The sequence below is a fragment of the Pteropus alecto genome, unplaced genomic scaffold (assembly GCF_000325575.1).
Source record: "Pteropus alecto unplaced genomic scaffold, ASM32557v1 scaffold25, whole genome shotgun sequence".
Lineage (NCBI taxonomy): Eukaryota > Metazoa > Chordata > Mammalia > Chiroptera > Pteropodidae > Pteropus > Pteropus alecto.
In genome coordinates, this window is record NW_006441955.1 from 27,463,155 (window position 1) to 27,480,865 (window position 17,711).

At 31.8% G+C, this 17,711-nt stretch overlaps 1 protein-coding gene across 1 annotated transcript in view; it reads left to right on the forward strand.

Moving 5' to 3' along the window:
• The window catches only part of ADGRL2 (adhesion G protein-coupled receptor L2), a 180,719-nt gene that overhangs the window by 155,645 nt on the left and 7,363 nt on the right, over positions 1–17,711 (forward strand). The window contains exons 13-19 of the mRNA XM_025052092.1: positions 760–933; positions 1,864–2,073; positions 2,979–3,199; positions 4,527–4,593; positions 12,392–12,483; positions 14,302–14,470; positions 17,036–17,164. Coding sequence (XP_024907860.1) covers positions 760–933; positions 1,864–2,073; positions 2,979–3,199; positions 4,527–4,593; positions 12,392–12,483; positions 14,302–14,470; positions 17,036–17,164 — 1,062 coding nt within the window. The remainder of the gene's footprint in view (positions 1–759; positions 934–1,863; positions 2,074–2,978; positions 3,200–4,526; positions 4,594–12,391; positions 12,484–14,301; positions 14,471–17,035; positions 17,165–17,711) is intronic.

The following is a 17,711-nucleotide window of genomic DNA, read 5'->3' on the forward strand; positions in this document are numbered from 1 at the left end:
ATTAACTCTTAGCATCAAGATGGGTGAGTATTAACTGATAAGATTCCACCTTTTTAGTCTGGCAGTTTGTTTTGGGGTGTTTGTTTGTTTTGGGGAGATTGGTTTTTGTTTTTTGTTTTTGCTTTTAGTGATCATATTTGCCACAATTATCAAACACTATGTTTTTTAAAAAAACTGGGACTGAATCCATGTGATTTCTCTACTGTGCCTTAGAATGCAAGTTTGTCTGCAGAATTTTGACAGTTGTTATAAGTAGAGTGAATAAGTGCCCACAGATAGCCAAGTAGTTCTCCAGAATTGGCAAAGGAAAATAAATTTGTGTGGCCGCAGTCAATGGACTCTTCTGAGAATCTTGACATTGCTAACCTGTGAACAAAAATGAGCCAAAAATGGATTCTAAAACACTTGGTCTTCATAGAATTTTTTTCTCAGGACAAATTCATGGCTCTAATTTTGTCAGAAAAGAGAAAGAAATGATTCTAATTACCATCAGTATGTAAAATCATAAGATGGAAATTGTAATTGTATCAAATAGGTCTTTGGTAATTTAGAGTACTCTTTAGAGTGTTTCGGACTATAAAGCCCCTTTAAGTTAGATATCTGCCTTGTATAACATAGTCTACAGTTTTGCTGATGAAAAACTTTATAGTCCGAAACATGCAAAGTTTAATCTAAATTACCTTTTACACATATTAAACAATTGCGATTGCCATCTTAGAGTGTGAAATCCTAATTTTATCTTGTCATTTTATTTCCCAGCCTGACAATTATTTCAATGCAAACTGCTCCTTCTGGAACTACTCAGAGAGAACTATGATGGGATATTGGTCTACCCAGGGCTGCAAGCTGGTTGACACTAATAAAACTCGTACAACGTGTGCATGCAGCCACCTAACAAATTTTGCAATTCTCATGGCCCACAGGGAAATTGCAGTAAGTATTTGCACTTCTAATTAGTAGCAGAGAAAAACCTCAGAGATTCAAAACAGCTTGTGTAATAGTCCCTTTTTTGGGTGCTTATCGTAAGTAAAAAGCAAACAAAGTAATGTGGATTTCTAATTTTTTCTATACTGTCCATGTATTTTAGGAAGCCTTCCACTATATTTATTGTTACTTCTCAAAACCATGTGCTTTACAGACTTTATTCTAAGTTTTTCTCCTTGGACAGATGTTTGGCAGAGGTGGTCAGGGATTGAGAAGCTATAGGTCATACAAAAGAGGGCTCTAATGCTTAACCTGCCTTCCTTATCTTGAATGTTTGAATCTCATAAAAACCATTACTTTAAGGTTCCTAACCATTTTGCACACTACAAAACTACAGTTATTGAAAGGTCTGAATGATTTCTGGAATGTTTCTTAGTATTCCTTTTTGTGAGTAAGAGAATGAAAGCCAGAAGATAAAAATATTTTAAGGAATGTAGCATTGGTTTTTATATTATATTTATATACTGAGTCATGTCGTGTACTTGACTCAGTATATAAATATAATATAAAAACCAAAGGAGAAATTTAATACTTAAAATTTGACTTATGTGTTAGCCTGAGAAGTCATTAAAATGCCAGTTATTTTTAATAACTATCTTTTATTGTATTATATAGTTTCTCTGTTTATGTAGATAATTATTTCAGTCGTTACTTTGAAGTAATTGGGCTCTTGCACTGTTTGGATATAAAAGCTGATAAGATAATATTGAACTCTGTTATATGATCAAAATATCTTTTTAGTATTGAGCACTCTTTGAATACACATGAATTTTCTGAGAGTTTAGTATTGAAAGATGAGCTATTACATGTGAAAGTTGTCTTACCTTTAGGTGACGTAATACAAGAATACTAATGTTCCTCATATGTTTTTATTTTTAGTACAAAGATGGAGTTCATGAATTACTCCTTAAAGTCATCACCTGGGTGGGAATTGTCATCTCCCTTGTTTGTCTGGCTATCTGCATCTTCACCTTCTGCTTTTTCCGTGGTCTACAGAGTGACCGTAATACTATTCACAAGAACCTTTGTATCAACCTTTTCATTGCTGAATTTATTTTTCTAATAGGCATTGATAAGACAAAATACATGGTAAGTACTCCTTTTAGTTTATTGACCTTGGATTTCTGAAAATTATTATAACAAGTGTGAATCCACTCATATGCTGATAGTAATATTTTACTTTGTAATTTAATAGAATTGACATGGCAATTATTGAAGGATAATCTGTGATAAAAGCCCAGTCATTAAGAAAAGTTATTATGAGTTAATTCACTTTTTGTATTAAGGTACAGTTGTATTTTTCTGGGTTGTTAATTTGAATAGAAGAATGGTGAGGATACTGAAATGAAAAGATCCTATTACTACAATTTTCACTTTGCTCACATAGTCATTCTGACCAGTGATTATTTCTTCATATTTTGAGCATTTTATTCATCATGAGGTCTTAATGTTAGAAACAGAACTTAATCATTAGTTAATTGTTCACCCTATATTCATCTGCACCAGGGTTAATTTAAGAGTGCTCTACATATGACTGACGGGAAAATCATGTTATGTAATTAGAGCCTATGATATCTGTAATTAAAGCAAATTTCAAAAATTCTCTTACAGAAAAAAATAGAAATAAAATATCTGGAAACAACCATTCTAAAGACTTAACAGAACAGATCATCTACAAGTAGAATATTCAGATTTGATAATAGCTAATTCTAGAAGAGAAATTAAGATATGTTTTTTTATTTGCACAAAATTTCACTAAAAATAATAATGTCTTAGAGTGTTAAAATTTCTAGCATACCTGGCAATATACTCTATAAGCATTAAACTCTTCAAATTTGGTGGTGTTTACAATTTGTTTTCATCTAAACAAGCAGTACTTTAAATAATGATATATTTTAAAGACAATAGTGAGCACTATCAGCGACTGTTTTGCAGTTTTGGAGTGGACTGTTTTTATTCATGTGTTCTCTTTTTTTTGTTCTTTTCCTTTATAGATTGCATGCCCAATATTTGCAGGACTTTTACACTTTTTCTTTTTGGCTGCTTTTGCTTGGATGTGCTTAGAAGGTGTGCAGCTCTATCTAATGTTAGTTGAAGTTTTCGAAAGTGAATATTCAAGGAAGAAATATTACTATGTTGCTGGTTACTTGTTTCCTGCCACAGTGGTTGGAGTCTCAGCTGCTATTGACTATAAGAGCTATGGAACAGAAAAAGCGTAAGTAATTGCAAGCGACCTGAGTGTTTTTCAAGTGAATAATTTTTTAAAGCCTGTTAGCTGTCAGTGAGGTTCCCTGACAGACTAAAATAGCCTCTGAAAGCCTTATTGGTAAGAGAATGGGCATGCCGTGCACAAATTACAATCAAGTCTTTTGTAATTTTCTAGGTTCAGAGGATTTGTACTCTGGCGAGGCAGATTCTAAATTATGGACTTTCTTTTTAACACAAAAGATTGACCTGAAACAAATTGAAAAAGTAAATAACTTTTTGGCCTTAGAAAGATATTAAGTAAAAATTCTTCTGAACTTAAAGCATCTGACAGGTTTAACTACTCAGTTTTAAGCTAATGCTTCATTAGCTCTCTTTGTGCAGCCGACCCTCTAGCTAACTCTCATTCTGAGTTGTGACAGTAGCACATTCCTTCCCATATGTTTTACTTTGATAATATTTCATCAGGCAGTTTGAAAGGATTAAAATGAGTCACTGTCTTTTATTTATAAAAATATAGATATTTATGGAAAGTGACAGAAGGTAGACATAGCTATGTTTCTAAGGATTTTATTTGCTAGAGGCATGAATTTGCCTTCCAATTCTGTTTATTTTTTCCTTTGATAAAATTAGTTATATAAAGATTCTTTGGACTAAAGAAAGCTTTTTGACTGTACAGATGATGAAAGACAAATAAAAGAAATTCAGTGGGGATTCAGTGTTATATGAAAAATGAACCACTAAGTAAAATCTGTCTTAATAAGTTTATGCATCATTTACTCTAATACTGTATGAGTCTATGCTTTGATTTTTTTCTAGTATTCATCCATTCCCAGTTGAGGTATTAAATTTATGCTATACAGTTTTGCAACAAACATAACATGTAAACACATTTTTTTTGTCTTTTATGTTCCATAGGGTTAAACACTTTAGCTCACATATAGACCTGAAAGGCAAAAATTGAAGATAAGAACTTTAAAATGATGAGACAAATTTGGAACATTGAGTTTCAAATTTTTCTTAGTAAAGTCAGAGGTCTTAAGAATTAGGGATTAGGGTGTGTTGGGGTTTATTATTTTCCCCATACAAGCATAATTATGCCTTTATCGAACTTAAAACCTGAAATGAAAACCAGTAGGTTGAAGTAAATAAATTACTATTCTTTAAGTCAAAGCCAACTCAGAATTAATCAAATTATTCTTGCCTATAATAAATGAGTTTTCAAAGGCAAATGCGAAGGTAGTTTTGTTAGATTTTTTAAATTGTTTTCCTTTTGATGTTGAGGATCCATGAAGCTACTTAATACATATTCTTTTTTTTTCCCCCCCCCAAAATAGTTGCTGGCTTCATGTTGATAACTATTTTATATGGAGTTTCATTGGACCTGTTACCTTCATTATTCTGGTAAGCCACTTCTATTTTCCCCTTACTTTTAGCTTGCTGCTTTAGCAGTGCAATTGAAAAAGGGAAATTTGTTTTATTGTTAATTTATCAGTGAATTCAAAGATTATGAACACATCTAGCTTATAGTATAAAATTATGTAGTATATTTTAAATGTTGTACCATTATTGAGAGTTCATACAAGTGGTAATTAGTACTTTTTCTGAAATGCTCTCTCTAAAAAGTACTTCTTTTTTTTTTTAGTTTGATAAAATGTCATGTCATATTCTTAAAAAATAGACTCATGTATAAGCCATGTTAACATTACATGATTTGAGATTAGTTTGATAATTAGAAAGGAATAACTGAGGCGATAGCATATTTTGTTTTTAAGTAGTAGAGTTTTTTGCTAAGAGTTTTAATTCAGGAAGATATGTCTCTAAAATTTTTAATATCAGTCCTGTGCTAAGCCTGTGTAGCATTTATGAATTAAATGAATGTTGTGTGGAAGTGAAAGAACATTAGCTTAATATTTATTCTCTTAATTTCCACATAGTAATTTAGTAGTTTTAAATAAATGTCCACACCCTAAGTTCTTTTTAGAGCACAAAAAGATGTTTTCAGCTTAGATTACTGAATGTATAATAAATCAATTATTAACTCATTAGAAATAAAATTCCTTTTTTAAGACTTAAAATACCAAACAAAAATATTGGTTTTTAAGAAACTTTTATTTTAAAAATTTTTGATGTAATTTAAGTATGATGACATTAAGGTATATTTTAACTTCTATTGTTAGTTGAATATTTGAAATATAGTTAAAACAATGTAGCTAAAATAGATTTCAGTATTTAAAACTTTTCACTCAGTTTTAGCATTATGTTTTACAAATAGGTGTTATTGACCATTATAAGATTGAAAAGGAAACACAAGCAAGTTTAAATATTGCCTGTAGCTTTTTATTACTATTTAAGGTTTTTCTTCCCTTTAAAAAGTGACACAAATGAGGTTATTAGGATATTTCTGTAGTTTTCTAGTGTTTCATAAAATTGAGAAAAATTTTAGCAGTTCGAGGAAACTTAAAACTACTTCAAGCATATGTACTTTCATCATTAAAATGAATTTTTTTACACTTATACAAAGCAAAATGAAAATTGGAGATGAATGGCAATGAATCAAATTAGTAAAACATTCTTAAGTGTTCCTAGAAAGCTCATTTCTCATCAGAATTATTCAGTCCAGATAATTGTCCTAGTTTTTGTTCTTGGTTTACTTATGTTAACATGGGCTAAGCCTACCTCGAATTATAAGACAAAAAGCTGACATGAGGAGGCATGAGCCTTAAAGTCACCGGTTTCTTTCTCCCTCTCTGGCCAACCATATTAATATTTTGAAAATTGTAAAAACTATTTTAGGGGTAGTTGGTCTTAAAAGTATTATGTGTACTTCTGTTGTACTGCAGTTTTATTTTTTTCTATCTCTAAACATACATACTGACTTTAGAGTGTTGAAAAACAGTTCACTTGGCAAAAAGGAGTTAATATTCACATATACTCAGCTTCCAGTAAGAAAATAGGTAAAGGACATTTTATTACATCGCTCATTTACGGCGTCATTATTATCCTCTACCAAATCATTTAAGTTGAGATGTGAAGGGCTTCTGGGAACAGTGTTCCCAACTTAAAACAAAACAAAACAGCAGGTAGCAATCACAGTACAGGTCCTGGGAGTAATTCTTCTCTTGCAATTGCTTTGCCCTCTAATTGTCCCAGCACAGAGAGACAAAGAGTGGTATAGAGTGTGAAACATTATCTTGCATGTAACCTAAATTGAGATACGATATGATTGTACCGTACATGTTTGTTGAACATTAGTATATATACTGACATATATCCTTGTAGTGACATAGGACATTTAAAAGTCATTTTAGATTCAAATCTTAGTAATATAAATTATATAGTGTACTATACTTCTCAGGAGTATGCTCATAACAAGTTTTCCATTTCCAGCTTTCCTGAATTGAAACCATTTAACTTAGTAATATTAAATAAGTGTACATTTTATATAATGTTCTGTGAAGAAAAATAACATGCTATGGAAGATAAAACTTCCTACTTCTGTATTTCTATTGAATGTCTTGCCTACAGGCCACTAGAGTTATTATATCTATGAGAAAAGTGCTTGTAAGTAATGAGCAGTGGGAAACCATTAGTATGCCTGAAATGGTTTAATGAAAGCTTGGATCATGACACGTCAGGAGCTATTCTTATCATTTGGACAGCTCCATCTGCATCGTTAATAATTAATTCAGTTCAGTAAGAGTTCAGCTCACACACTCATTTAGAAGTCTTCTTCAGAGAACACCTCTCTGCCTGCTAGTCCCTGAGAGAAATAGGTTTCTGCTTGGCTAACAGCAAAGATCTGGAGATACAAGTGCAGTTTTAGAGTGGCATTTGCCAGGTAGCAAAAGCTCCAGGGAGGACAAAAAGGGTCAGAACATGTGCAGTTCAGTTAGGTTACTTCAGAGTGGTGTTTCTGTTCTTCTGTCTTATCATATCCATGTCAGCACTGCAAGCTGTGGAATGAATTTTAAGCTGCTAAGCTCAGGCGGATGTGATTCAATTGAGCCGGTTGATGGCTGTAACACAAACTGTGCATTCCATTAATCTGTGGAACCTCTTTCTGTTTTTAAACTTCTCTGTATTATCATGTCACCAGTATGGGTTATGATTTTAGCTATGCAATATCATTAAGTAGTGATGAATTTCATTAGGAAATTATACTGGAGGATTATTAAACAATAATTTATGAAATTGTTTTGAAATAGGTAAAAGAGTATAATTTGTCATTGGAAGAGAAAGAATCCCCCATTTGGCAATTTACTTTGTTTTAGCTAAATAGCAAAGTTTTTTTTTCTTCTGAATTTGCTGTCATTCCTTCACATAGAATTCTACTGAGATGTCTATATACCTATTTACTTGTGCACATGCGTGAGCACACATAGACAGAGAGAAAGAGCAGAGTTAAAATCTGATTAATTCCCAGATGAGTTGCCTCATCTCCAGAATTAATCACTAGTGTGGGCCTTTAGGCTGCTGAGCCTAAACGTGCAACACAATCGTATTAACCTGTCTTAGTGGGGGTTTTTATGTGAATGATGGACTAACCAGGTTTAGAAAACTCTTTGTGTACATAGCTGTAACTTCATCTTTTTCCTTTCTCATTGATGCATAACACCTTTCAACCTATCCCAAAATGCTATGTTTAAGCTCAAGTAGTATTTATGCTAGAAAGAAAACAAAGAATAAGAGAGTGAAAGTGGCTGCCCTGGAATTAAAAGGGGAAGAGCAACAGTTGGACAGAGATATTCTTTTCCCCTTATCTTTTTGCCTGCCTTATAATAAATAGGGAAAATTCCATGTTTGATGGTTGTGATTAATTTTTAAATGCATACCAAAGGCATGAACTAAATTAGGAAGAAATAAAAGAGAGAGAAAAGAAAATTTACTCTAACACCACCCCCCCGCCTCACCCACACCCCCCAAAAAAGGCACAGAGTGTATGTATGGCTGGAAAGAGCCATTTATGTCATGAGAAAAATCAAAGAAAGAACTTAGAATTATAGTAAGTGTTTCATTTGGAATTAACCTAGTTAGTCCTCGAGTGAGTATATTTGACAATAGACTTTACCAAAGATGTTTCTGTTTCCCTATTTGTTGTTCTGATTTCCAGTTATATTTTAAGAGAACAAGGAGCAGAAGAAAGGGGCGGGGGGGTGGAATCTGTTAAAGTATTTTACTCTAGAAAATCATGATTCTTATCAGAGTATATTATCTCCTGAAAAAAATTATAACATTTATTCTCTGAAAACAAATTAGCATTTATAATTTTTAAACATTCGGAAAAAACTCTAAAACCACATTAATAAAATTTTGTTTATACTTCCAGTAATATATGTTCTGTTTAAGTCCAGAAAATATTCCACTGTCATATATTGACAGTGGTAGCATATTAAAATGTTTAGTACCTAAATGATATAGATATATTTTTTCATTTCTATAATAAAAATAGTAAAAAAAAAAATGTATTAGTGACTTTTTTTAAATGTGGAATTGGGGGAAAATATCTTGGCCTTTTTTTTGCCATCTTATGATTTATAATGTCTTGCATGCCTTTTTTCATAATTACTTTGACTTGAAATGATGGCATTTTGTCCTAGTAAAGATATTATTGCTTCATTATTTGTCTATCTACAAGTCATATTTCAAAGGCTAAATTAGTGGTGGATTTAACTATAAATTTCTTGGGGTCTAAATATTCGTGCATTAACTATAATTTTTATTTTCATCTTTCCAATTTCCCAATTTAAATTTATTCTCCAATTTAAATTGGAGAATTCGTAGACAGTTGCGAAACCATCTGAGTCAATGTCCTGTGGATTTATGATTGTTTTTCTGGTATTTTTCGTTGGTTTTAAAGAGACTGACTTTTAAAATGTCTTTTAGAAACATTTCATATTAAGAATATTAGAAACAACAGCCTTTTATTTCGCACTCTGCTTTTATGGGTTTATGTGACATTTAGCTATGAGTATAACCCAGACAGGTTTGAAAAAACACAACAAACTGTTAAATATACAGTTTGACTAGTGGGGGTAGAAGTGTGTGGGTATTTTTGCCATTTACTGATCATGGGATGGTAGTGTTTTGCAAAGGAAGTGGAGGATTAGTTATTTTGGCAAATCCATCAGGTAGAAGTTTTTTGACGAGCACAGTTCATGTTACTCAAGATTTGTTTGAGGCTGTATTTTATACATTAATTTATTATTTATCTTCAAGTCATCATTTGAGTGATTTATAAGTTGGATTACCCTCTATAGAAGTGGAACCTTTTTAAAAATATAAAACTAGTATATTTTTGCTGTGTTAGAAGTCTCCTAATTTTTTCACCCAGAATAAATTGGTTAATTTTATTTGGGAAGACTGTGGTCTGTGGAGCCAGACCATAGTATATTGAATCTCAACACTGACATTATAGCAACAGAGTAATCTTTGGTAAGATACCTAGCATTGCAGATTTTTAAAATGGCTAAGAGATGCTTGCTACTCCCTCTGGAGATAAGCTTATGGAATTTCTCCTTCTGACCACCCCCCATCATAATTTTCTGTGTTTTCTGAACCTTGCGTATTGTGAATGTATTATGTTTGGAACCAGAAAAGAAACTAAACACATATATAATGTTAAAAATCTTTGTAGAGTAAGGAGAGAGGAAGGGAAGATGCGCCTAACAGTCTGTTTTTTATGGGTTAAATGAGATATGTTATCTGTGGCACATTCGACTTGCTTAGTCCTTAGTCTTAATAAGAAAGAAATGTCTTTGTATAGTATTTAGCTTTAATTCTGTTTTTGTATAGTAGATTTCAGTTTTATTTCAGTTTTATTGGAAAATGTTATTCTTAAATAACTGATTTTTACATGATTTTCTTAATTGGAAAGTATGTTTTCATGGGTCCATCCCCAAGATTTCTCATTTTTTCTCATTTTCTTTTCATAGCGTAATGCTTTATACATCCACATTTTTTCTCATTCACATTTTTGTTTTTGTAGTTTATACATTGTAGTAAGTAATAACTTTTTTCCTCCTGGAATTATCTCTGTCTCCTCCACCTCCTCCTTCTCCTTCTCCTCCTACTACTACTATTTTATTTCTTATAGGATAATTCATATCTCCTTTCAGTATAGAAAATAATGAACACCAAATTGTGGCCCTGCATGCTTCAGGAAATTGTTTAAGAATAGGCAGGGTGGGGGGACAACCCTGGTCTAGAAGTTTGGAATAAAAGAAATAAGTAGTTTCATTAGGACATTCAGAAAGAAGGATTGAGAGGTTTAAAGCATTTAATTCTAAATCTATAATGGAGCCTTTCTTACCTAAGAGTTGTAGTCATTTTGTCTGTTTATATGAGTTTAGGTTTATTTGTTTGTTTGTTCTTAGGATATTTAGAAATTTAGTTAAGGATTACTATTGCATAAAATAAAAACTGGTGCTTATGCTTTAAAAAAAATTTAGAGATATACTGCATCATAATTTTTTAAAAAGCAAATCAAATATTTACTGTCAGAAAGATCTCTCTGATTTCTCAAAGGCAGAAATTATCTCACTTACCCACAACGATACAGTAAGCACATTCTTGTGTGGAGCAGTGAAATCAGTAAAATGACTGTTGATTAAATGTATCACATAGTAATATCTCTGAAAGTGTAAGTATTTATTTATGTTGTGACCAACTAAAATAATCCTCCAAATGTAAAACTAGAAAAATGTTTCTACAAATGTATTTTTCTCTAGACAATTATTTTAAGAAATTAGTTTTAAGTGTTAAAGAATTTTTTTGTCCTCAAATAATTAACATAAAACACTGTCTGCCAACACTTGCAAATTATGCCCATTAACCTCATTTTATCCCTTAAGAAGAAATTCTACATGTAAGTGAAATAATAAGGCACAGTGGACAAAATGACTGATAAACAGCTTAGGTTAAAGTCTTCACTGTGTTTCTAAACTCATTAGGAAGGACTTGGAAATTTTATTTACTGCCCTGTATAATTTTATCTTATTACCAGAAGTGATGAATGAGTAAAATATGTTATCATTTTATCATATGGTATTATGACTTAGTAAATATGATCATGTTACTGAACAAAGTTATGTCGATTATCTGCCACCAAAAATTGTATTTGTCCCCACATACAGTGGGTCTTTTTCTGACTCTGCCGTTCAGGCTTGCACTCTCTTTAAGTCATGTAAAGCTCACAAAAGACAAAAATATTTTTGTCTTGCCTTTTCTTAAGGAATAATCTGGAGTAAATAAAAAGTCAGAAAAAATCCAGGACCAATCTTGGTTAGTTCTATTTTTACAGCATAAAAATGGAACTGCCTTCCCTCTGTCCAGCATTCCACCGGTTGGTCTAAAAGCAAATGCAGATTACCAACTGTTACCTCACGTCTCCTCAGTCAAAACACAACTCCATTCTTCTGACTTCACCTATGTTCATCTCCCAAACATTCATTTCATGTCAGGTTCCATCTTTCCCAGTTGGCTTTTCAATGTACCTAAATTTTTTGCATGGTGAATGTTTAGAAGGACTCAAAAACGGACTTCCTTCAGCATTTTCCTACTTCCGTACAATATAGTGACTAGGAAAAAGAACTGATGGCATATAATAGTTCAATAGCAAATATATGTGTGTATATCTATGTATATTAAGCTTATCTTACTTTATATAGCTAACTAATATTTTTCTTATATTTTATTTCATTTGATCTTCATAGTTACCTTACAAATGGGCAAATCTTATTCTCTTCATTTAATCAACCAAAATCAAAAGCTATACTCTCCACTAAGTCTTAGGATCCCAGATCCAGCAATCCTTCCATTATACGCTATGATTACGTGATATAAGTACCCCTTCTAAGGAATTCACTTTAGTGTTTCCATTAGATGGCTTTTAGGCCCTGGAGTACCTCTAGCTAAAGAAACCAATTTAGGTATCTAATTTACTTAATCATCACCACACGATACTGCTTTAATGAGATTGCAATTTCATGTCAAATGATCTATTAAAAAATCTATCATATAGCTAGAGTATTTTTTATTTAGACTTAACTCTGTCATTGCATATGTAAACTAAAATTGAATCATTCTCTACTGTATACTCATGTCATCGATATTTTAATTGCATTAACTCATTTAATAAATTTACAAAAATTTTTTTCCTTTGGTCGTGGTGGGCTAATTCTTTATTTATTTGTTATAACAGCTAAATGTTATTTTCCTGGTGATCACATTGTGCAAAATGGTGAAGCACTCAAACACTTTGAAACCAGATTCTAGCAGGTTGGAAAACATTAAGTAAGTATTTTGTATTTTAATTTTAGTGCTTGACAAACTAAGTAAAAGATATTCTTCACAGGGAATACATGAATATCTTCTATCAACTGTAGAAATTATTCAGAATAAACATTTACTGATTAAGGTTGAGTAGTCTCACTGTGACCATGTCACAGAAATTGGTCAAAAATTAGATAATTTTTGTCTTGACCTAGAGCCAAGAAATTGTTTCAGTGTCATTATGGAAATTCCATATTACTGTAGCAATTTTATTTAAATATAAAATGCATTTCAAAATGACATTCCTGTTTGCATGGCTGATATAACTATATTAAATTTGTTAAAATTTTTGATTTAGGATCCTGAGCAGTTTCTATTTCTAATCTTGCTTTTCTAAGAGAATACATTCTATTGCTTTTGTTAACTTGGAGATTGATTATCTGTTGTTTTCATGATAATTATATAAATGTTTATTTCTATGTTGAATAAAAACTGCAATATCCTAAGATTGGAAAAACGCTAGTAACAAAAAAATTGATAGCTGTCGATTCATTAAGTCATCTTACGGAAGCATTTTCAGAGTTTTTTTTAAAATATGAGTCTAAATTTAAAATTTGATGAGGTATTATTCAAGTTATAATGGAATTATGAAAAAATATTTTTAATGTAAAAATGGCAGATCGAGAGTAAGAGTAATTTTTTAAAATTAGATGTTTTAGATAGGTTAGTGCCAGCTTCATTGCATGTTGCATGGTAAGAGAGAGAGCTAATCTTTAGCATCTCTCTCTTTTCTTCCTTCTCCTCTTTCTGTCTTCTCACCTACACCAGTAATTACCGTGTTTGTGATGGCTACTATAATACGGACTTACCTGGGTAAGGTAGAACCCTACATTAACAAATTTATGGCATGATTTATATTTTTTACAAATCCGTCAATATCATGAATTGCCCTTAGTTTTTATAATTATTTTGGAATATCTAATTTGCTATCGTATTTTTAAACTATAATATGCCTTTATTTTTTAATTGCTTGCCTCTGCATTTTGACTTTCTTAATTTTGACTAATTTATAAAATATATAAATGCTTTCTTATTACTTTCTATTTTAATTCTGTCTAATAATTTTGTTTCTCTTTTCTGCTTATAATGCTTTCTAGCTATGAAGATAATAAGCCATTTATCAAGTAAGATCATTAGTTAGACATGGAATGCACTGACTTTAAATTCTTCTCATTCCGTCCTATTTTCTACAGTTCTTTTCTCCTTAAGCTATTCATGATGAAATCTCTCCAAAATTATTTTATTTTGAAGTTGTTCTCATGTTTTTGTCCCATTTCAGCTAGGTTTCTTCATGCTTTAGTTATAAAACCTTAGGTTCACCTCAGATTAGTTTATCAGAATCTGAAGTTTAGGTGCTGATTATCTGCCATTTAACCTTTCTGTATGTGTCACATTATTCAGTGTCGTGGGTACACCACAGGAGTAAAAATAAAGGAGTAAACTAATTAAGGACTCCTAATTTCTTTTACCAAAATGCACATAAAAAACAACAAAGTCATGGGGGATGTTTTACATTTTGTATTTTTAATATAGTATTGATACCTCGTTTATTCTGGAGTAAGAAAAGGTCATACCTGATGCTGCTGTTTTCACTGGAGGCTGCAGTACTAAATGCTGTTGTTCTTTCTTTAATCAATGAAAGGTTAAAGCCAAAATGCTGTTGAATTTGAATGTGAACATAGAGAAAGTCACCTGCTACTACTGATGTGTTAATATATAAGTGTGATATATGTTGTTCTCTGATTGAACCTGTTAATAAAATTAACTTTATTTTTTCAGGTCTTGGGTGCTTGGCGCTTTTGCTCTTCTATGTCTTCTTGGCCTAACCTGGTCATTTGGGTTGCTTTTTATTAATGAGGAGACTATTGTGATGGCATATCTCTTCACCATCTTTAATGCTTTCCAGGGACTGTTCATTTTCATCTTTCACTGTGCTCTCCAAAAGAAAGTAAGTGATAACAGCTAGGGGCTCTGCTTGCTGTTCTTTTATTGGAAATAATAAGTATAATAGAGAAGATTTTAAGTTACAACTGGTATAGTATTAACTAGCATCATATTTTTAATCATAAACTAATTGTAATGCACATCTGATAATTCAAGCGTCACATATAAAATATGTCAATACCAATCATTTTTGGAATGTTATAAACTAGATATTTATGTTAGTGGGGTCTTAAAAATGCTTTGTACAAAGAGTGTACAAGATAAAGAAAAGGATAAGTAGTGTTGTTCTTTGCTCAATAAAGAGAATTCAGTAATCCAAAATAAAATTGAATATAAGGATAAATGCCCTTAATTTAAAAGCACCAGACATACCAAAAAAATCAATATTAATGTTACCTTTTGAGTATTTTTAATAGATCTAAAATCTAATGATTTAATACCTCACATTTTATTATTTTGTCCTGATTTTATGTTAAGTGAAATAAGAAAACTAATTCAAAAAATAATGTTTGAAGATAAAAAACTTGTCTATTGCAAGAAAACATAAACCTAAGAGAGTAGCTTAGTACTATTAAAGTTTAAAATTTCCATGCCTTTCACTAGGCATCATCCTTTCCCTGTCTGCATATCTAATGTAGTCTTTTTTATTCTGTTATTACTAGTTGGTCATTTAAATTGGACAGAGAAATAGAATTGTGAAAGTGAAAACTATTATGTTTTCAGTCCTGACAAGATGATAGTGTTGTTACTTCCATCAGTTTTGAATAAGCTATAATTTTGAGATAATGACAGTGGAATGTGCAGTACTGACAGATAATGTACATTCACAGCAATATAGGCATTAGGCAAAACCAACACCGGAGGGTATTATTTGGATAAAATACCATTTGATTGCCATCGTCTTGGTTATACAGCATTTCAGAGCAGTTAATAGTCATTAAATGTGCAGAAATTTGTTGTATCATGTGTTATTTAATAACATTGAATTTTAACTTTCTAAACATTATACAGATATAACCTTAGTAATTACTTTGTTTTTATATATTTCTTTATCAATGAATATTTTGTATGCATGCATATGATCACATTCATAATTTCTGCCAAATTATTTTGAGATAAAGCATAAACTTTGCAGAAAAAGGATGAGGTCGCCATTATTTCCTCATAGTTATGTGTGTTAATCGAGCAAAGAGATTTTGCTACCTTTCTAAAACATTTTAAAAGCATCACGTTGCACTTCTTTTGAATATTTTCTACTTGGTCTTGGATACATCCTATTGGGTGCTGCCAGGGTGAATTGTTAAGAGTATGATATAAAATGATTTCATTAAAGTCATGGTTCTTACTATTCGAATGAGCATATTTAGGCAAAGAAAATGCTTTGAAAGTTCAACCCCTTTGGTATTTGTTCAAATAGGTGTAATTAAATAAAGCTGAGAGGATGAAAATGTAAATGTACTTAGATTTGAAAGGTCATCTAGTGACTTTAATTCTCTGATTTTGCAAGGAGTGTCAGTGATGGTCTTTGTTGGCAGATACTGAACATAGAACTGTGAGGAAAGAGAAATTGAGGTTTTTTTTCTGTAACCTACTGGAAAAGATAATTTCTTACACAGCATCTCCTTGTCTTTCTTGTAATTTCAAAGTCTGGCTCTAATCCACAACAAAACATGTTTATATGCCAATATAGCTACATAGTATCCTGAACTCTCCCCAACTCCTCCCAATTTTGTACCGCCTCTCCAGGTTCCCTTATTATTTGGCAAGTATTTGGACTTCCTTTTTAAAGTTGACTTTAAACTTTCTTTTAGGCCTAATAACTTTTTTATCTATTCACATATCCAAGCTTCAGGGAGAAAGGGAAATTACATGGGTAACTCATTAATGTGAATGGAAATTGCATAAATAGTTCCCTTGTGTGTTAATGAAGTGAATAGGCATCTCAGACTCTACACTAAATGTTAAAGCTAGACACATCAGAAAATGAAGAAAACATTTCATCCTAATTAATGGCATATTATCAAAGTACTTTTTTCCTTTATTCTTATGCCAAAGGAGTCTTGTCTTTATAAAGACATTGCTCGCAAAACTACACAGTCCAATAAAAGTTTATGTATTGACCTACCTAACAGGAGATGAAGCGTAGAAAACTTCAGTGAATGAATTACGAGTGATTAAATGTAATTAAACAAGGGAAATAGTATTTTTTGTCCTATTTTCTGAGCATGAAGTATAAAATTGGGGTTACTAAGTATATAGATAAAACGAGGCTTTAAAAATATTGTATGAATTAATAACATTTGCATAATAACAATGTTAGGCATTACCACATACTATATCAGATTTTAAAGATTTTACTAGCCATTCCAGTGGACAGTGATATTTTTTTTTTGGATTACTATTTCAGCAGTTTCAATTGAACTTGATTTTATAAGTTCAGTTTATTTTCTCCACAGAAAAAATATTAGTGGAACTTAATCTTGGTTGTCTCCACTGCTTATTCAATTAGAGGAAGAGAGAAGCAAGTATGTTTATATTAATCCCTCGGTCTCCTGATTATTCAATGCAGGTACGAAAAGAATATGGCAAGTGCTTCAGACACTCATATTGCTGCGGCAGCCTTCCAACTGAGAGCCCCCACAGTTCAGTGAAGGCATCAACTACCAGAACCAGTGCTCGGTATTCCTCTGGCACACAGGTAACAAAGAATTTGACAGCATCTTTAATTAACCTTCTTTATAGAAAGCCTACTGAGACAGGTTCTTTTCAGATGCACTAATTGTCTCCTCATTATCACAATCTAGGTAGCAAATACTTGCGTTTTCAGTATTGTGGTTTTAATTTCTTCTTATTTCTTCAAGCTGTTTCTTTAGGTGTGAACATCCTTTTTTGAGAGGTTTACTTCTTTAAGAAGCGTATCATAATTATTTGATATCGTAAGCTCATACAGCACAGTGCTCGTCATGCATGGGCACTCAGTAATCATTTGTTGAACAGTCAGTCATCTCCATGTTAAAAAAAAAAAGGCAATAAAAGAAAACTTTTTAAGAGTAGAAGATTAAAACCCATTAGAACAAATAGCAACAGAGCAGTATAGACTTCCTTACTTTTAAACCAGAATCGACACACATTTTCTTTTAAAAGACCAACAGATAATCCTGCGCAGATTGTTAGGGTGAATCTTTGTGTCTTTAATAAGATCAGCTTGGGGAAACTAACATAACATATGTCTTGCTATTTTATGT